The sequence below is a fragment of the Taudactylus pleione genome, unplaced genomic scaffold (assembly GCF_031769625.1).
Source record: "Taudactylus pleione unplaced genomic scaffold, aTauple2 ptg000384l, whole genome shotgun sequence".
Classification (NCBI taxonomy): Eukaryota; Metazoa; Chordata; class Amphibia; order Anura; family Myobatrachidae; genus Taudactylus; species Taudactylus pleione.
Genome location: NW_028284785.1, coordinates 874771 through 896457, shown reverse-complemented (window position 1 = coordinate 896457; position 21687 = coordinate 874771). Strand labels below are relative to the sequence as shown.

General features: G+C 47.3%; 1 protein-coding gene across 1 annotated transcript; it reads right to left on the bottom strand.

The window, feature by feature from the left end:
- Window positions 1-455: 455 nt before the first annotated feature.
- Window positions 456-1790, bottom strand: LOC148507787 (uncharacterized). Its single transcript, XM_088445581.1, has one exon. It carries the CDS (start codon window positions 1788-1790, stop codon window positions 456-458), a length of 1335 nt encoding a protein of 444 aa, XP_088301707.1.
- Window positions 1791-21687: the final 19897 nt, after the last annotated feature.

Here is a 21687-nt window from a genome sequence, read left to right as displayed (position 1 = left end):
ATATTTCCTGGCCTTTTCCTCTCAACTGCGGAGGCCGGCCGCGTGACCCCATGGGTCACCTTAGCCGGCCGATGTTATGCAGTTTGGATAAGTAATGCACAGGAGGCATGATGCCTCCTGCTGCATTACCATATCTGCAAGGATCGCAATTGCAAAGCTGCCTGCATGCATACATCTTATATCTATAGCCTGCGTGCATACATCATATATCTATAGCCTGCATGCATACATCATATATCTATAGCCTGCGTGCATACATCATATATCTGTAGCCTGCATGCATACATCATATATCTATAGCCTGCGTGCATACATCATATATCATAGCCTGCGTGCAGCTTAGCAATTGCAATCCTTGCTGAATCAGGTCCTAATTTCTGTATAAAACAAAACTTATAAATCCAGCTTGTATCATTTCAGTTTGTGTGGTAGCAGTTTTGTTGAATGTTGTGGTGTCATTTGATATTTAGGTCATAGCTTTTTGATTGTTTTGTAATCAAGCTTTCAACCTCTTGGTCTTCCAGTCGCTGACTACTCTTTCCTTGCAGGTTTCCAGGCCAGTTGTCCGGTGTCTCTGAGCAGAAACATTTAATATTATGAGGTTGGCTCCCCCATCTCACTGGGTGCTCACATAGGGCTTCCCCGGTGCCATGACTGAATTGGTGACTCCTCAACTCCGTTTTCTTCCTCTCTAGATCGTGTCGATATTTGTCCACTATCTTCACAATGGCATTGATCGTTTTCCCCTTGGAGGCAGCTATGTGGGTGGCACAGTCCAAATATGTGAATTTATTTACAAGTGCCTTTAAAATGGCTGGAGGGGGGGTTGGATCCTTTACTCCCATAACCAACCGGTACGCTTGCTCAAATTTCCATGCAAATAGCCATGGGTCGTCCTGTGGTGTCACCTTTAGGTTTTCTAGTATATGGATTCCCAAATCATCTTCTCCAGTGACAAGGAATGTGAGGGCTTTTAGACGGTCCGAAGTATCCCCCCAGTGATCGTCACTGGACCAAAACTGGGAACCACATGCCGGCCTAGCTACAGGAGGTGCTAAACGAACAGACATCTGAGAGGGCAACCATAACTTCATTATCAAACAGGACTCCCGTGGACCTAAGTTATGTTGGGAGCATTCATTTTCGAACACAGACATATTTGTTAAGGGGTCTTTGCATGGGTCATATTTTGTGAAGTTCGGTAACAGTTTAAGCAGTGTTTTAGTGGTCTTCTCTTTGCTTTGTGTCTGTCTCTCTTGGCTATATCGTTCTTGTTCAGAAAATACTGCTGATGTTGGCCTGTAACTATTCCCCTTTATGCCCCCTTTCTTTTCATCATCTAAATCTTCAGTATTTTGGTAAGACTGGTATGTAGGGGGCTTCCAGTCCACTGCCTCTACTGGTGATGCCGACTGTGACAGGAGATATTCAATCATTTCCCCTCTTCTTTTGTAATTGTCCTCTAGAAGCTTTTGTTTAATCCTGCTGGACCCATAGCTCTCAATCAGGTCTTCTCCAGGTGTTTGGATATCTGGTAATCCTGGATCGGAACTTCTCCTTTTAACTTCAGTCTGAAATACAGTCAACATTTTCATTATGTTATGGATATATGTTTTGTGAGTTTTGGGTTTAGGAATAGGAATACATGTACATGATTTCTGACGCTGAAGTTTTTCATTAGCTTCTTCACACTGTTGCCACAAAGAGTTCCAAACTTTATGCAAAGGTTGCCCTTGGGGGACGTTAAAGTTTAATTTACTCTCCTGTGCATGCTGATAAGCAGTCTCCATACTCACAGTATTGCTTATGCCGAAAATTATGCCAATCAGTTATTGCGCAATCCGGATATTTTTACTGTACTGTAGCGTTCACCACCTTCCAGGAAACTGTCTGTCAGAATTTCCACCTCGCCCAGACAAGGAAAGCTGATCTGTATTATTCCTTATGCAAAGAGTAAAGCTCCACAGCACATACGCAGCAAATCCGTCCAGGTGTAATATTTGGTTGTATTGGGAACTGCCTGCCGCAGAACAGAACGTTGTCCCTTCAAAGTCTAACACAAGAGCACCTCTTGCATAAATAACATAGACTTATATAACATGAAAAGCTGTTTATGAATAGCTGTTTGATTTCGTCATTGGCAATATTATTAAACTGGAGATCATTAAAATTCCTATGTGTTTAGCTGCATGTTAATGCCAAGATGGAAGTGTACGCGAGTGCTGTATAAACAGCTGTGGCATACAATATTATCTGTAGTAATTAGGGATTGCAGACTACAATAGAGCCACTGTTAGACACACTTTAGATGGGATGTAGTCTCCATCATCATCCCGGCACAGACATTGCCTGCGTATACAATCCCGGCTCCAGAATCGAGACAGCAGTCAGAATCTTGATGGCTGTGTTCCCGATGGTGACTCTTAGGGTTAATTCACACAGGCCTACTCTCCCGGAAGTTGCGGTAGGCTCACAATTATTCGGGTAATCCCCCGCACCTCAGGTAGAGTAGGCACTTCTCCCGCATTCCTGCCCACTTCCTAGAGAAGTTGGCAGAATGGGGAGAATTTCCATGGCGATCCGGGGTCTCCATATAGGGGGCGGGGCTAGATTACACTATTTCACAATAATTATGTCATTTGGCCCCATCCATTGTGTAAATGTGCGCTAATCATGGAAATTTACCGTGAGGGGCTGGGCTTAATGACGCAACACCTCAGGCCCCGCACCCATTGGTGCCCACCTGCCTCTCTTCCCTGGGCCTCTTCTGGGGAGGGAAAATAAAGTAGGCAAGGAAGGGTTAGTTTTAGGGTTAGGGGCTAGTGTTAGGCACTAGGGGCAGGGTTAGGGTTAAGGTCAGGCTGTGGGGAGAGTGATGGTTAGGGTTAGGCTGCAGGAAGGGAGGGTTAGGCTGCAGGAAAGTTGGTAAGGGAAGGGTTAGAATACTTACCTGCATGCGTCGGATTTTTCAACATCGGGATTACGCTTCCAGGATTCTGACCACCGGCATTATCAGCTCCGGGATCAGGTACTCAACCCAGAATCAGCTATCTGCCTTACCTTATCCTTCATAGTAATCTTTTTCCAAAAATAAAATAGGTAAATATTTTTTGAAGTCACTGAGAAATTAGAATGGAGAATTGTTCAGCGCCTGGAGTGTCCTTGCTGCTGGGAGAAACTGGGGGCCCAGAGTGTCCTATGGAAACTCCAGGTGGCGGCTTTCTAGGCTGCAGGGTTCCATTTCTTGCCAAATACCGGTGCCACGGGGCAGCGATGTTGCCACCCATGGCACTGCTCGCCCATCCTTAGTTATGGCCCTGGTTTTGTGTCAATGGATGTAATTTGCAGTAAGGTGTGAATGATCCCATCTATCTTTAATCCTAAGAGCAATAGTGTGTAAAGTGCTGCATAATATGATAGCGCTATACCAAGAAACAATAAAACCAATTACAAAAAAAATAGTAATAATACCTGAGAGGGAAAACGCAAAGATCCCTAAAGATAAGCCGTTGGCAAATTGTGCATTCGGTACCGTGTCAGCCTGCCCATAGTGCTGGTCGCTGAGTCATTAGCATATTTGGTACAGGAACGCAGCGACAACAGGCATTGTGTGTATCTCTGATTCAGGACCTAATTCTTCAAGTAAGTGGAAAAAAACTATTGGTAGCTAATCATCCAATTGGCCCCAGAGCAGAAGATGATTCGGCTGACCATGTGGGAAGCAGTGCTCTGCCCACTCCTAGGGGCCTATTTCACAACCAATATTTGCGGGATATCCCACGAAAACACCAGTTTTGGGGGGCTAACCACAAATATTAACTTTCCCCCACATGTATCTACAGGGAACCGCAGCAGATATCAGATACCTGCAGTCTCCCATTTTTTATTGCAAAAGCAACCCCTATAAGTTTATTGAGTTTACCAATCTCTGGAATGAGAACCATTCCAGAACTCAATCTCCATGATGAGAAGCATTCCAGAGCTTGGCTCCATTAGCTAATGCCATCCATGGCCGTAGCTAGGGTAGTGTGACCAGTGCCATGGCACAGGGCCCTGCAGGGCAGGGGGCGCTGTTTGGGCATGTTGTTCTCACTTATAGCTTCCTCTTTTTTTATCCCCAGCATCTCCAGGTCTCCCCTATCTCTTCCCTGGCCCTTCCCCATGAAGCCATGGCCCTTTTTCAGGTGCACTATCTTATGTCCCTATTTAAAAAAATTAAGGGGTGCGGGAGGGTGCTAATGCTCTCTCTGGCACAAAGCACCAAAAGTCTAGTTACGGCTCTGATGCCATCTATAGGCTGCTTACCACATCACTTACCAGGACAGGGATCTGTAGGATGCAATGACTGCCCACGTCGCAGTGAAGAATGGTCGAGATCTCATTAGTGATCGCTTCCTTTCTTACACATCCCGTAGGTGCTTTTTTATACATTCTTGCAATCCTTAGGGGTCTAGTTACTAAGCAGCATTATGAGACAGAGTGAAAAGTGATAAGTCAGTGATAAGGTGCCAACCAATCAGCTCCCAACTGCCATCTCAAAGGCTGTGTTTGAAAAATGGCAGTTGAGAGCTGATTGGCTGGCACTTATCACAGACTTATCACTTTTCACTCTGTCTCCTAACACTGCTTAGTAAATAGATCCCTTTTTTCAAATTGCTGCAATAAACGGTGAAATGAAATTTTAATTATTATCTAAAACCAGGTAATATATTTGTCAGAGGATGCATGTAACAGGGGCAGTGACATGATATGAGGAGGGGAATGGAGGCAGCAGGAAGCCACATATTGAGAATTATATAGAGTTATGTAGGGGAAAGGGCAGTGGGCCTGATTCAGAGCCGAACGCTATTTGCGGACAGTCTTTCTGAAATAGGGCCCAGATATTTAAATTAAGTGCTCGCTCTTTGCGGTCTGTTGACGCCTCTATGTCTGAACGAGCGAACAAAACATGCGGTTCCTATTTTGAAAAAAACGCCCCCTGGCCGCTTTCATCATACGTCATCTCCGCTATTTATTAGATTAATCGAGTACATCGAAAGGCGTCTGAACTGCTCGCTATTCTTGTGGTAGCATTTTCCTACCGCAATCATGCGAGCAGTTCAGGCTAAAAGACAACCAAGTGACGTGGTCAATGACGCTGCTTTGTTAATTATGCACACCCTTAAAACGCCTGTTTTGACCGTTTGGCACACCTGCGTTCGGATCTCCACTCCCCGTTTTCAAGCACCTTCCCCTGTTACCACCCACAAACGCCTCATCCTGTCACTCAAATTAGCAGGCATTCGCTATATTGCGAGCACACGATTTCTGACCGCACTGACTGGTTCGCGCATGCATACTAAAACCCATACGCATGCGCAGATGTGCGAACACCGCTCGGAATGAACGAGCGGCCGCTTACGAGCGGCTCTGAATCAGGCCCAGTGTCATCCAGTCTCCCTGTTTCCATCACTTTGGGAGTGCCAGCACTCACATAGATGCTGGGATGCCCCCAGACTCTCCACCTCACTGTGTAGATGCAGTGTGAGAGTCTCCCTTCCTGACTCCCTCTCAATGCCCATAAATCTGCTAGTCGGTTAATTAGCTCCTGCTAAAATTGTTCCTAGTGTGTTAATGATTGCTAATGACGTTCAGGGGTGCCGAAAGGGGAAGGGGAGCAGGTCTGCTGGAGGAGCCTAGCGGGTGACGGCCCAGCTACTGAATGTCCTACAATTGTCCCCCTTTACAGCCACACCTCCCAGATTTGGCTACGCCCTCTCAGTACCCGGCCCCCATGGATGTCTCCACAGTCCTAGTGACATTAGACATTAAGTTCTACTGTCGCCAGGACGATGAGTTATATGTTCTCTTTAAATCCTGCTAAATATGTTGGCACCCTATAAATAATGCATTATAGCAAATAAAGGATTATATTAAACCCAATTATAATACTAATGCTTTCACAATGACAATCTCAGAATATTATATATTCAAATATTTCCTAAACCTTAGATAACCTGTTTGGTTACATTACACGTTACACTTAGCCTGTGAACGACTGCAATATTGTGCATTTACACATATTTACCGTCATTTATTGTTTAGTATGTAATTGAACCGTGCTGGTATTGGCTAAGACAGGACTTCCTGTGACCAATTACATCATTGCATCATCGATTCATGAAGGAAGAATGTGTAGAATGTGAATGATTACACTCCATATATTGAGAACTTCCGATCACATTGCAAAATCAAAGGATTATATGTCACATACCAGCATTATCCTGAACTGATCGTACAGTACAAGCAACGTCATGTTGATGCAGTGATTAAAACATGCATTCGTGTTCAGTAAGATGCTGCAATTCCTTGCATTGATCCCTTATCAATTCCACACTTAAAAAATATGTAAATACCGGTTAATCATTAAAAATTACCTGTGGGCAGATAGAATTCTGCTGACACTTCTGGAAAATTCAGCCTAATAAATAATTAATTAATAATAAATAAATACACTAACAGCTATAACGATGTTACCGATGGTTTTGCAGTCTTGCTAAACATTACGGATGTGTGTAAGGCAAAGTGGACATCCTTATGTTGTGCTGTGATGGCATTGCGATCACAATGGATTAGCATACTATCACAGTGAGACTGTATGCATAATTGCTATTGCAATCGCAGTTGTGATCCTTAGTGAATCGGGCCCTTTGTTATTTAATTTGCTATAGGGGCAGTGAAAATGCAGATTGGAATGAAGATGTTAGCAACCTTTTCTGCTTTTATCTTTGTACCTGCCCAGGGAGCCAGGGAGCTGAGGGTCTCATTCAGACCCGCTTGCGAGCGCTGTACGCTCGCAAGCGGGTCGATGGTGCCAAAGTGCACATGCGCACGACGGAGGGAGCTCCGTTGTGTGCATGCACGAGACCCGGCGAGCGACGGGGAAGCCGTCGCTCGGGGTCTCGCACCAAAGAGGGCGTGCTGTCGATGGTGATTGACAGCACGCCCCCTTTGGTGGGCGTGCCAGGGGCGTGGCTGCCCAGACGGAGGCGTTCCCATGGGAACGCCTACCGTCTGGGTCCGGCCCAACTGACATCACTAGTGATGTCAGTGGGAGTGATTTTGGCTCTGATAGAGCCAAAATCACTCCAGGGCATGCGGCAACGAGACCCTACTGCCAGGGTCTCATCGCAAGCCCGATGGTCGCGATGGTCTTGACCATCATCATGGATGCTCGCATAAGCTGTGTAACCCACAGCTATGCGAGCGTCCAAGAGGCCGCTCCAATTTTAGGTAGGCCGGCCCTGATTCAGAGCAAGCGCTCTGGTCAGAGCGTCTGGCTCTGAATCAGGCCCTGAGTCCCAGACAAATTAATATGGCTTACTGTGCGCAGTTCAATTTTTTTTAAGCCAAACTTTATTTATTCTTTACCTCCATGACCTTTAAAGCTTTGTCCCTTAATGTACGTTGCCTAAATGCCCACAAGTGATGATTGATTGCCTTAAATGCTTTAAAAAAAGAACACTTTGATATTGCTCTGCTCCAATAAGTTCACTTTGGAGCTTTGTATTCATCCACGAAAACAGATGTATCGAGCTCTGGAGAGAGATAAAGTGGATAAACTCACTAACGTGTATTCTCGTGTTACCATCTAATAAACCTTTCTTAAATATAACTATGCAACTTAAACTTCTAAAATAAAGACACATACAACAGTGCTGGCCAGTGGCGTTTCTATAATGGCTGCAATGTGTGCGGGGCACACGAGCCCCCGAGTACAAGGGGGCCCCGCATCACACACCCTGCACCCATATTGTTTTAAACTTACCTGTCCATGGTCCCACGTCGGGTGTCAGTGCTGCTCAGAACACCATAAAATGGCCGCCGCTGCATTTTTCCGGTGTTCTGAGCATGCGCAGTAGACTCTGGGCACACTCTAGTGCCCGGAGTCTACTAATGCTCCGGTGGCTGGCCAGCCGCGTCAGTCGGCTGCTGGCCACCGGGAAGAGAGGAGGGGGCCCCGCACTGGGAGTGTGCACAGGCCCCCTCCTCTCTTAAGACGCCCCCGGTGCTGGTGTTTAAAAAATATTGTCAATTTGATTGTTGACAAGCATTTAATTTGACTATAATTAATAATAATGGTGGCGCCCCAAAAAAATGCACTGGACAATCAAACAATCAATCAAACAAACACACACAAGCCAAGCATTGGTGATCAACTCTCCTTTTAGCTATTTCCCGTTCAGGACAAATGGCTGTCGCCTTACTCCACTTGAAGGAGAGCGCACCCACTAAGTATAAAACTGTGAACATAACTAAAATTCATGGTGCAGTTCTTTTCCGCCAATCGAGGCCTAAACCGATGTGCTGCCACCACAAAAGACACACCCCTAACAAAAACTCCTCAACTAAAAGAAGATGCCTTCCAGAAAAATCACCAACCAGCAGGATTAAGATGAACTCAATCTCCACGATACAAATGGGCATCACGGAATTGAATCAAGACATGCTCCACACCACCACAACCAGTCTCCATCATGTACCTAGTCCCTGCAGTATTGACCTTCTTCCTAGCCACATCCAGCCGCGCACCAGACCCAGCATCACAGGCCTAGGGACAATAAAGAACCACACTAGCTTACAGGAAGGCAGGGCTTCTGCTATGATCACAGAGCACAATTTAAGAGCCATGCGCTGACCTCCCAGATGCAGCATGAAAACCTGAGGCACTTCATAAGCTAGCAAAGCTTAAACCAACCTATCAAGCAGAGAGTCCCAGCACATCCCTCTAAAACCCAACCACCTAATTAAATGAGTATGAGAGAAAACACTAGAATCTGATGCTACAGGGGATTGGGCAGCCCAATGCCCTAACACCCAGATCAGTTTGACACCTGAAGCACATTAAAAAGAGAAAGAAATATAGACAAAGCAGCCAAACCACAAGCACACCATACAAACAAGACAGGGGAAGGGGGCAAAAAGAGAAAAAATTTAGCCAACCACACTTGAGGCAAAATACATAAAAACCCACGGAGTAAATGAACAATCACACCATATAATATAATTAAGAAGCCAATTGGGCCCCCGGGGGATAATAAAAGATTTCTCATAGACTCCCGCAGTATGTCCTTGAATGGTTAGGCCTCCGGTGAGCTACGTTGGAGCAAACACAGATAAACCCGAATGAATGTAGTGCCAGAATGCAGCAGAACGCCACTCGGATAAGCTCGCGGAAGCCGCAGATGTAACAGACCAATCTGAAATGAGTGGGTACCGAACTTACCCGGCGCGAGACCTAAAAATGCCAAACAACGCTTCCAGACATGACAAAAGTGGTATTTTGTAATCGGGGAGCCATCTACGTGCAGCAACCATGTCCCAGCCCTCTTACCTCGCACTTGCACAAAGATTTACGCCAACGTCACTGGACACACCTCAGGAACAGGACATAGTTGAAGGAAAAGCCAATGCCCTTTACCAGCCTGGTCAGTCTTTGAACGCCGTGGATGCAATAAAACCGTGTGTGGTTGTACAACCACATCTGCAACCACGTTTCATGGCGATCCGATATGCGCCATGAAACGCCATGGTGAAACCTAACTGAAACAGTAATCTTTTGTATGCTGAAAAACAAACTGAGGGGACGACGGCCAACAAATGGGGCAACATGGAGTTATTGATGGGTGACTGCAGTTGATAGCTGTAGGGGCTGACCTGGACCAACCCCTTAAGGCCCTTAACACTATGAAGGACCTAGAAGGGTCAGGCCTGTCATACAATGCAGAAAAATACGACACACCTAAAATACGCGGTACCACCGCGAGCAAGTGACTTTAAGTATATAATTTCCAGACAAAAGCTAGCGTTATTTGCGTGAGCTCTTAACTGCATTAGCCACAGAAACCCGGAAACGCTCCCATTCCAGCCAACCCGTCTGATAACAATGTAATGTCCCGGGGGCAATGGCATGTGATGCTCATTCCTCCATGCCGACTTGATGATCTGCCAAACATAAGGAGGACATGGAGCACCTGCTAGTATGGCCTGAGAAGCCAACTAGCTAAATCAAGGCCAGTTGAACCATGACAGTGCATCCACAATCCCATTTTATACCCTAGGGACATACCTGACCACAGAAAGGAAGTTAAGCAGGAGGCAACGGAGAACGAGTTTGCTAACAAATGAACAACCAGCAGAGAAGAACTCTGAGGTGGATCGCCTGCACCACGCCAAGGTTGTCGTACAAAAAAACAAAACTAGCTTTGCTCAAACGATCCCCCCACAACTTCTAAGCAACCACAATGGGAAACAGTTCAAGCAGTAGCATATCCATTGTCAAACCTTCAGCAGTCCAATCCACTGGCCAAGGTGCAGTGCTCCACGAGCCGTTTAGATACGCTCCAAGCTAGAAGCTCGAGCAGGATCCATAAAGAGCTGCAACTGTGGGCTACTGCAGGATGGGGCAGGCTAGATACACATGCTGTTGAAACGGGAAAGTAATACATTCCAAACTCGTAAAGGGGCCTATCCATTACCCGACTTTGTGAACAATCCGACCAAAACCAGGAGGCTTTGGTCGCATTGTTCACAAAGTCGGGTAATGGATAGCCGGCAAGGACCAGCGATGCGCGTGCACGCTGGGTCCTTGCCATCCCCGAACATGCCCGTCCTTGCCATGTCTACTGAACATGCCCGTCAACCTGACGACACTCATCAGGTTCGGCATGTTCAGGGATAGGAGGTTGGGCTCGTTCACTGAATGACGTTCAGTGAACGCCGTTCAGTGCGGACACCGCACCTCGGTGACATGAAGGTCTGAACGCTGGACGTTCAGACTTTCATGTCGCGTAGTGGATACCCTCCTTATGTCGTGTTTTACCTTGGCCGACAGTTGCACAAAATAATGAGGACTGGAGAATTCCAGTGATGGCTCGCTCCAATTTCCTACAGAAGATCCTCCCCATGGGGATGACCCTGCAGGCAAAATGGAACAGGCCCAGCATGGACTGCACCTGGGGCAGGGTGAGTTTGCCCACACCCAACGCAACAACAATAGCACCGCGCAACTTAACCAATTTGTCCTGGGGGAGACAACAGCAACCAGCCAAGGTATCAATCTTGATACTCAGGAAGGAAAGCCGAGTCACAGGCCCTTCTGTTTTTTGGCTCGCAACAGGGACCCCCCGAAAAAAGCAAATAACACCTGCATTGAAAGGAGGATGTTCTCACAGCGGGTGGAATCAGCTAGGCCAATGCACAGGAAATCATCGAGGTAGTGAGCCACCCCAATCTCCCCTGTTTGGCAACAACATACCAAGGCACAAATGTACTGAAACGCTCAAAAATGGCTCATTATACAGAACAGCCCATGGCAAGCATTTGTCTATGTAGAACCTGTCTTGTAGGCGAAAACCCATGAATCTAAAAGATTCCGGCTGCAGGGGCAATAGGCCCTTTAGCCAACAAGGATCCCAGCCAGATGCTCGCACTACGGACCTCGCAAAATACGAGCGCTCGCTCTGAATGAGTGCGGCCGCTTGTTTGTAAAGAGCCGGACTCCTGCCCATTCACTAAGCTGTGGGTGACCACCCACAGATTTAGCGAACAGCCAGGTTGATGGTCGTGATAGTCAAAACCATTACGACCATCGGGGCTTGCGTCGAGACCCTTGTGGTAGGGTCTCATCTACCGCAAGCCCCAGGCAGCTTCCTGCTCTAACAGAGCAGGAAGCACCCTACTGACATCACTGGTGATGTCAGTAGGGCCACCTACAAATGGCAGGCGTTCCTTCAGGACCGCCTCCGTTTGTCTGGCCACCCCCCCACCACGCCTACAAAACGGGGCGAGCTGTCGATCAACATCGACAGCCGCCCTTTTTGTAGTGAGCCCCGGAGTGAGAGAATTTCTCTCTCGCTCCGGGGCTTGCGCACGCACCGTGCGCACGCGGTGCGTGTGCAGTGCCCCACCATCGACCTGCTTGCGAGAGCATAGGCGCTTGCAAGTGGGTCTGAATGAGGTCCAATGCCTGGTCAAATTACTAATATTGCACATGACACAACTGCGGAGAAATAGCACATTGACCAAGGAGCCTTGTGGATAAGACAGATGTTGAATCTACCTGTTTAGATGCCTAAATTTACTTGTTTCCTTCTTGGGGACATTGCCCACAGGGAAAAGAACCAGGTCCGTTAACGGAGGAGCAGCCATTCTACTAAGCTCTACCTTCTACATGACTTTCTCGCGAACTACATGCAGAAGCTTTTACCGCTGATTTAAAATTTTTTGGGGAACCAGTGGCAACAGGACCAAAAATTGGCAGACGAAAACCGTTGTGAAAACCACAAAACAAAAATTCAGCTTCAATCAAAGTAACATCTGACCTATCATATGGAGTTGCCTACCGGGTACAAGCTTTGGCATAGTTTCACTTTCCGGAGCTTTGTACATACAGTATGGGGAATGCAGCCAAAACTCAGAAAACAACAGTTTTCTGAGTTTTGCCCACATTTTCACCTTAGTACATCCCGTCCACAGTAATCTCCCCTGGGTCTGCCAGTCTGGACTGGGATAGCATAGAGCTCATCCTGTGGAAAGTCTCATCCCTGCTATCACAGCAGCATTGTGGGCCTGATTCAGAGGTCTACGCTATCCCAATAGGTAGTGTACATCTCCATTGTTTTGGGGTCTGCACAGGATCCATTCTGCATCTGTGCAATCTCACTTTCCGACCCCATCCCACCATGGTTGAGCAAAATGTCCGTCTGAACATGGCTGCTAGATTCAAAACAACTGCTAAAAAAAGTGACAGTGATGTGCTGCTATTCTTTGATTAGTGTCTCTGAGTGATACTGCTATGGCTTTGTGATTAGGGGGTTTATGTATCAAGCAGTGAAAAGCGTGGAGACGTGGACCAGTGGAGACGTTGTCCATAGCAACCAATCAGCTCCTACCTATTATTTTATAGACAGTACTTGATAAATGCTACTTATTGGTTGCTATGGACAACTTTTCCACTGGTCCACTTCTCCACACTTTTCACTGCTTGATACATAAACCCCTTTGTCTTGGTCACGCTGGGAGGTGTGCAGTCATTGGGAAAAAATGTACGGCATAGTTACCTACTTTCAACAATCTCTTCCCGGGAGAAGCCCGGGTAAGAGAAGCAGCAAGGGGCAGATGGGGGCGGGGCCTAATGATTTGCGTCATTAAGCCCCGCCCCCTCGTGGTAAAACTGCCGCGATTGGGTAAAATTTACATAGGGGGCGGGGCCTAATGCTGTGATTCATGCAGAATCACATCCTAAGCCCCGCCTACTTCACGGAGACCCGCGATCGCTGCGGTTATTCTCCTCATTCTGCCCACTTCACTAGGAAGTGGGTAGAATGCGGGAGAAATGCCTACCCTTCCGGGGGTGCGGGGGGTTACCCGAAAAATCGGGAGCCTCCCGCGAAAACCGGGAGGGTAGGCATGTATGATGTACGGTCATGTGATTTGGTAAGTCCAATCATGTTTGAAGGATTTCTGTCATTTTAACACACCATTTTACAAATGATACAGTATATACACACAAGCGCACACACACACACACCAACACACACGCACACACATATAACCTTAATGTGCAAGGTTGGAATGGTGATCTTTATTTCAAACGAATGTGCATTTGACCCTACAATCTTTCCGCATCACTGTAGCAGGAGCCTCACATTGCTATTTTATGTAAGGGACCCTGGTCCTTCCATTATCTTAGTCAGTATGTGATCCCTGCTTGCCTTCATTGCTCTGCTCACATCACAATCCTGGCCTTTATCCCTGTCGCTCTCATCCCTGTCCTCACTAACATAATCACATGTACAGGTCACTCATCTCTCAGCTTTTTTCCATTTCATTTAATGATTAGAGGATGTGATGAATAGTGACTGACTCCTACTCAGGAGGATGACCTTTTTCTCATGTGAAAGTTCGTTCATCATGTCTACACAGATGACATATTATCAACATGATCGAATGTCAACCTCATGTCCCTGGTGGTCCCGGGCGGCTCCAGCACAATAGGTACGGGAGTCAATAAGGATGCCGAACGTCAATATACTGACGCCGGAATCCCGACGCCCGTCAGAATGCAGACGCCGCCATCTTGAAGAGATCAAGATATCGACGTTGGCATCCCGACCGCTGGCATTCCAATGGTAAGTATGCGGGTTAGGGCTAGGCCAGGGATGCGGGGGTTAGGCTAGACCTCCCAGGGTAGGATAGAGTTAGACACCACTGGGGAGGGTTAGGGTGGGAATAGGGGGAGGGTTAGGCTACTTACCGGCCCCTGTCAAGATCCTGAACATTGGAATGCCGCTGTCTGTATTCTGACTGCTGGCATCCTGACCACCGGTCAATCATATGTATTCCCCTGGTACAATGTGTGTGGGCTCATGGCTGGTATGGCATTTCATAAATTATCATATACTCTTTATGGTAGAACTATACTTTATTTGCACACATTTCTTGACTCCTTTAATAAAGAATTTAATAGAATAGATTAACCTGACCGCATACAAATTTTTATCTTTTAAGTAAATGTGTAAACCTGAATGCTTATCTAGGACACAATTCTCTTTACTGATTATTTAATAATGCCAGGAATAATGTGCTGATGTAGTAGAATAGGGATCATCACTAAAATGTTGGAACCGTTGAGAAATCAGCCAAACTGGAGAGAACAAATGACACCATATTCACAAAACTATACACTATCCCATAACTTATTAACAAGAACTAAATAAAAAATATAATTAATATTGTACATTTTCAACAAGACTGTCCACCGGCAAAATGTTGTAGTGTTGAATGATGTGGCTTTGTGATTAGGGGGTTTATGTATCAAGCAGTGAAAAGCGTGGAGACATGGACCAGTGGAGAAGTTGTACATTAATATTGTACATTTTCAACAAGAATCTGTCCACCGGCAAAATGTTGTAGTGTTGAGTGATGTTTGTACCAGTTTATACATTCTTCTCATACATACATTGTAAGAATCACGGCGAGAGATTTATCAAAGCTCGGAGAGAGATAAAGTGGAGACAGACAAATAGCCAACCAATCAGCTTCTGTCATTTTACTGGCTGTGTTTGAAAAATGACAGTTAGGATCTGATTGGTTGGTACTGTTTCTCTATCCCAGTGTTGGCTAACCTTGACACTCCAGCTGTTATGGAACTACATAACCCAGCATGCACTGCTACAGTTTTGCTATTAGGGCATGCTAAAACTGTGGCAGGGCATGCTGGGATATATAGTTCCACAACAGCTGGAGTGTCAAGGTTAGCCAACACTGCTCTATCCAATGCCTTGATAAATCTCCCCCCATGGTTTGTTAAAAAAACCAATATTCTGAGATGTACACATCCTAGCGCATAGAATGCCGCTGCTGAGAATCCAGATGCCAGATTCCCGACAGGAGTCAGAATCCCAGCTCCAGAATCCCGGCAGCTGCAATCCCGATGGTAAATATTAGGGTTAGGTGTTAGGGTTAGGCACTAGGGGGAGCGTTAAGGCTAGTCTGAAGGGGAGAGGGTTAGGCACTAGGGGGAGGGTTACGGCTAGGCTGCAGGGGAGAGGGTTAGGCACTAGGGGGAGGGTTACAGCTAGTCTGCAGGGGAGAGGGTTAGGGTTAGGCACTAGGGGGAGGGTTATGGCTAGGCTACAGGGGAGAGGGTTAGGCACTAGGGGGAGGGTTACGGCTAATCTGCAGGGGAGAGGGTTAGGTTTATGTACTAGGGGGAGCGTTAAGGCTAGACTGCAGGGGAGAGGGTTAGGGTTAGGCACTAGGGGGAGGGTTACCGGCTAGGCTGCAGGTGAGAGGGTTAGGGTTAGGTACTAGGGGGAGAGTTAAGGCTAGGCTGCAGGGGAGAGGGTTAGGGTTAGGCACCAGGGGGAGGGTTACAGCTAGGCTGCAGGGGAGAGGGTTAGGTTTAGGCACTAGGGGGAGGGTTACAGCTAGGCTGCAGGGGAAAGTGTTAGGGTTAGGCACTAGGGGGAGGGTTACGGCTAGGCTGCAGGGGAGAGGGATAGGGTTAGGCACCAGGGGGAGGGTTACGGCTAGGCTGCAGGGGAGAGGGTTAGGGTTAGGCACTAGGGGGAGGGTTACGGCTAGGCTGCAGGGGAGAGGGTTAGGGTTAGGCACTAGGGGGAGGGTTAAGGCTAATCTGCAGGGAAAAGGGTTAGGGTTAGGCACTAGGGGGAGAGTTAAAGCTAGGCTGCAGGGGAGAGGGTTAGGGTTAGGTACTAGGGGGAGAGTTAAGGCTAGGCTGCAGGGGAGAGGGTTAGGGTTAGGCACTAGGGGGAGGGTTACGGCTAGGCTGCAGGGGAGAGGGTTAGGGTTAGGCACTAGGGGGAGGGTTAAGGCTAATCTGCAGGGAAAAGGGTTAGGGTTAGGCACTAGGGGGAGAGTTAAAGCTAGGCTGCAGGGGAGAGGGTTAGGGTTAGGTACTAGGGGGAGAGTTAAGGCTAGGCTGCAGGGGAGAGGGTTAGGGTTAGGCACTAGGGGGAGGGTTACGGCTAGGCTGCAGGGGAGAGGGTTAGGGTTAGGCACCAGGGGGAGGGTTATGGCTAGGCTGCAGGGGAGAGGGTTAGGGTTAGGCACTAGGGGGAGGGTTAAGGCTAATCTGCAGGGAAGAGGGTTAGGGTTAGGCACTAGGGGGAGAGTTAAAGCTAGGCTGCAGGGGAGAGGGTTAGGGTTAGGCACTAGGGGGAGCGTTAAGACTAGGCTGCAGAGGGAAGGGTTAGGCACTAGGGGGAGGGTTATGGCTAGGCTGCAGAGGGATGGGTTAGGGTTAGGCTGCGGGAAAGGTGGGTTAGGGGAAGGGTTAGATTACATACCTGCATGGTATATAATTTCCACCAATGGGATTTCGGCGCAGGGATTCTTTCTGACCACCGGCATTGTGTGTGTCAGTTACTTGTAGATTGATAGACTGCATTCTTGTGATAATAATTGGGCATGTCTGATAAATAGTTGCATGGTACTGTAGAAAGGCAATGGGTGCAATGTATTGGCAGAAGATGAACAAGTGCCAGCGGATGTGTGATGGATGTGAGTCCCCACAAAGATGCACTTATCTAGGGAACTATTTAGTAACTGGTATGAACAGGTCCGGAGGTAACACTGTGTACAGCAGATACACAATGCAGATGCACTTTATGCAGGTACAGCAGATGCAGCCAGGAGCATACAGGGTTAATGGAGGTATGTGTATTGTCAGTGGTGAAAGTAGTACCTACAGATGTTACCTGATATGTCGGTGAACCAAGCAGTGGCATCACTAGGGGGGTGCGGGCTGCACCGGGTGGCACCATCCGAGGGGGTGAAACACAAATAGCAGAGCTGCTCTGCTATTTGGATGTCACCCCCTCGGATGGTGTCACTGAACTGCAAGGGACTGGGGGCTTCCCAGCAGCTTCCAGATCACTTGGTAAGCCCCCAGCGTGACGACAACTGGGCGTTTCACGCAGTCACACCCTCAAAATGGGATGACATAGGGGGCGTGGCCTAACTTAGACCAGTCCACACCCCCTGCATGCGCATTTTGCGCAGGCAGAGGTGTTGGTAGGTGCCACATCAGGTGTGACGCCTCTGGAACGATGTTGTTTACAGAAATACCAGTGTTTATACCCATCGATGCCCTCTCGATATCATTCGTCGATCTTACAAGTGTGTACCCAGCTTAAGAATCAGAATCAATGAATAGAGAAGTAATTTTTAACTAAGCAATCAAAACGGCCCTTTCTAAAAAAAAGAGATATACATCCCTCTTTTATCTAAATAATATAACAGTTCAACATATAAGAACAAACCTTCAAGAAACATTTACTACTATTGATGCTCGCTCATGTTTTCGCCCCTTAGTCATTACAAAAAGAAAACACCGCAAAAGAGATCAATCTGAAATAACATCGTGCTTTAGATGTGATCTATCCTTTTCTTTATATTCTCGTTTATGACTGGAGTGGTAATTTCCAATCTAATTTGACTAAGAATATTTAGAAAATTAAGTCCATGATAAACTGCCAGAATGACTGTACAGTATATTATTTTTTAGAAAGCAGTTTTAATTTACAATACATAGGAAGAACCATACTATGGGAACTGGATGAGGTCAATATCCCAACCGCGGGGATTCCGTCGCTCAGAATGCCGGCGCCAAAATCCCAACACTTGTCAGAATCCCGGCACCGCCATCCCGACCGCTGGCATCCCGAAGTAAGTAGCAGGGTTGGGGGGAGGGTTAGGTTTAGGGTGCGGGGAGGGAGAGATTAGGTTTAGGCACTGGGGGGGGTTAGGGTCAGACACCCGTGAGGGAGGGTTAGGGGCAGGGAGAGGGTTAGGCACCAAGGGGGGATGGTTAAGTTTAGGGTGCGGGAGGGGGAGGTTAGGTTTAGGCACTGGGGGGGTTAGGGTCAGACACCGGGGAGGGAGTGTTAGGGAGAGGGGGGGTTAGGATACTGACCGACAAGTGTCAGTATTCTAACCCTGTCGGAATGCCAGCGTTGGGATTCTGACAGTCAGGATCCCAAGCACCGGCACCCTGTACCCATCCCTATGGGTACATTTACTATCCCGTTTTAGGGTGTCTCTATTTATATATTTAACTACACGGTAAGCACATGGGTATGTGATGATTTAGCAATTTTAGTGTACTGCAAAAAACGTGACTGGCTATATTATATCTCATTAGATATGAGTGTGCCAAGAGAGGCGACTGTGGCCACCAGCACCAGCAGAGGTTGCCAGATGACCACAACAGGGCATAGCCACACCCTCACACAATGGGCTACGCTGCCTATTGTACTGGGCTCCCACTCACAAAAGCCCTGTATAGGATTTTATAGTCAGGGTCATAACTAGGGTAGTGCGACCTGTGCCATGACACAGGACACCGCAGGGCAGCGGGCGCTGTTTGGGCCTGTCAGTTTTCTATTTATTATCATTCTCAATTGTAGCTTCCTCTTATTTCATCCTCAGCATCTCCTGGCCTCCCCTATCTCTTTCCTGGCCCTTCCCCTTGAGGCTATGGCCCTTTTTCGGGTGCATTATGTCCCTATTTGAAATATAGAAGGGGCGCAAATACTCTGTCTTGCACAGAGCACCAAAAAGTCTAGTTACGTATCTGTTTATAAGGTATATCAGATGTAACAGTGGCCCAAAAATATAACTTAATACATTTTGCAATTGATATACGGATTTCAGAATTTATATTATACAATTTTATTTATTTGGAAATTCGACACAGTGGTAAACGCAGGATTTCTAGAGGGGGGTTTCCAAATGCTTGATTTTAGAGTGAGTGTGGCCAGTCCATGAAGAGGGCATCATTACCACTTATCCAGCTTTAATATGCGTCATACAAAGTGTATTGTGTGTCATAATTCCAGGATATACAGGAACAGCGATCACAGTAAGCCATTAAATGCGGCAGTAGGACCATCCTGCCTGAGCTGAATGTTTTTATTTTAGATGTAGGCACCATTCCAGGGCATTGGAGCAAGTCCGGGAGTCTGGGGGAGCAGCAGAAAAACCTAGCACTGCCCGAGACATATATGTAAATATTGGGCTCTATAGCAGTGCATCCCTAACAGTGCATGTTTTCCAAATCCCCTAATTGGTGCACAGGTTGTTTATTACTGGTTGATACATGTTAAAAGATTCATAGGTGGTGCTATTTATTTCAGAAGAACATGCAGCGCTAGTAAAATTCCATTATATTACTATTCATGGGGTGGGCTGGAGAAGGGGGTTTCCAGGCAGACGGAACCCCCCCCCTCCGTTTGCCTATGATACAGTATTTCGGTTATCTGTGCCTTCAATATCCCCATGTTTAAGTATAGTTTTTCTTCTGTCATTAGTGGTGTATTTTAACACTGCTGTATTACAAATTGTTAGTTGTTACTAGGGGTGAGCGGGTTCGGATTTCTGAAATCCGAACCCGCCCGAGCCCCCCCGATCCGAGGCCGATCCGAGTCAGGCTCGACTTTTCCCGCCTGACTCGGATCTGAAATCGAGGCAAAACGTCATCATCCCGCCTTCCTGGTCTCGCGGGTTTTGGATCCTATATAAGGTACCCACGTCGGCGCCATTTTCTCACTCGGCTGTGGAAAGAAGAGGGAGGGTGGGAGTTAGGGCTGGCTGGGCTGTGTAGTGTAGTGCAGAGTAGTGTTGTGCTGTGCTGTGCTGCGCTGTGCTGCTGTTGTCCATAGGGGCTGTGTCCACTACTTCAAAGTCCATAGGGGCTGGCTGTGTTGTGCTGCTGTTGTCAATAGGGGCTGTATCCACTACTTCAAAGTCCATAGGGGCTGGCTGGACTGTGTTGTGCAGTCAGTTGTCCATAGGGGCTGTGTCCACTCCAAAGTCCTGTGCAGTGTCCCAGTCCTAAAGGGGTGCTGTAGTGTTGTCCAGGGGATGCTCTGTCCGTCACGGGTGCTCCCCCCAAGTGCTAAAAAAAAAAATATTTTTTCTGTGTTTGTGAATTGTGTGCGCAGTAGCCGCACGTGCATCAACAAAGTAGTGCCAAGCGTGCGCCTGTGTCATAAGTAAAGGGCCGGCTGGCTTGACCGTTAAAGGGTGCTGTAACCCCCAAAGTACACTCCAAACCAAATAAAAAAATATTTTCTGTGTTTGTGAATTGTGTGCGCAGTAGCCGCACGTGCATCAACAAAGTAGTGCCAAGCGTGCGCCTGTGTCATAAGTAAAGGGCCAGCTGGCTTGACCGTTAAAGGGTGCTGTAACCCCCAAAGTACACTCCAAACCAAATAAAAAAATATTTTCTGTGTTTGTGAATTGTGTGCGCAGTAGCCGCACGTGCATCAACAAAGTAGTGCCAAGCGTGCGCCTGTGTCATAAGTAAAGGGCCGGCTGGCTTGACCGTTAAAGGGTGCTGTAACCCCCAAAGTACACTCCAAACCAAATAAAAAAATATTTTCTGTGTTTGTGAATTGTGTGCGCAGTAGCCGCACGTGCATCAACAAAGTAGTGCCAAGCGTGCGCCTGTGTCATAAGTAAAGGGCCAGCTGGCTTGACCGTTAAAGGGTGCTGTAACCCCCAAAGTACACTCCAAACCAAATAAAAAAATATTTTCTGTGTTTGTGAATTGTGTGCGCAGTAGCCGCACGTGCATCAACAAAGTAGTGCCAAGCGTGCGCCTGTGTCATAAGTAAAGGGCCAGCTGGCTTGACCGTTAAAGGGTGCTGTAACCCCCAAAGTACACTCCAAACCAAATAAAAAAATATTTTCTGTGTTTGTGAATTGTGTGCGCAGTAGCCGCACGTGCATCAACAAAGTAGTGCCAAGCGTGCGCCTGTGTCATAAGTAAAGGGCCGGCTGGCTTGACCGTTAAAGGGTGCTGTAACCCCCAAAGTACACTCCAAACCAAATAAAAAAATATTTTTTGTGTTTGTGAATTGTGTGCGCAGTAGCCGCACGTGCATCAACAAAGTAGTGCCAAGCGTGCGCCTGTGTCATAAGTAAAGGGCCGGCTGGCTTGACCGTTAAAGGGTGCTGTAACCCCCAAAGTACACTCCAAACCAAATAAAAAAATATTTTCTGTGTTTGTGAATTGTGTGCGCAGTAGCCGCACGTGCATCAACAAAGTAGTGCCAAGCGTGCGCCTGTGTCATAAGTAAAGGGCCGGCTGGCTTGACCGTTAAAGGGTGCTGTAAC

What these genes read in the sequence shown, in the direction of transcription:
- LOC148507787 (XM_088445581.1), bottom strand. Translation starts at nt 1,790, where the DNA reads ATGGAGACTGCTTATCAGCATGCACAGGAGAGTAAATTAAACTTTAAC.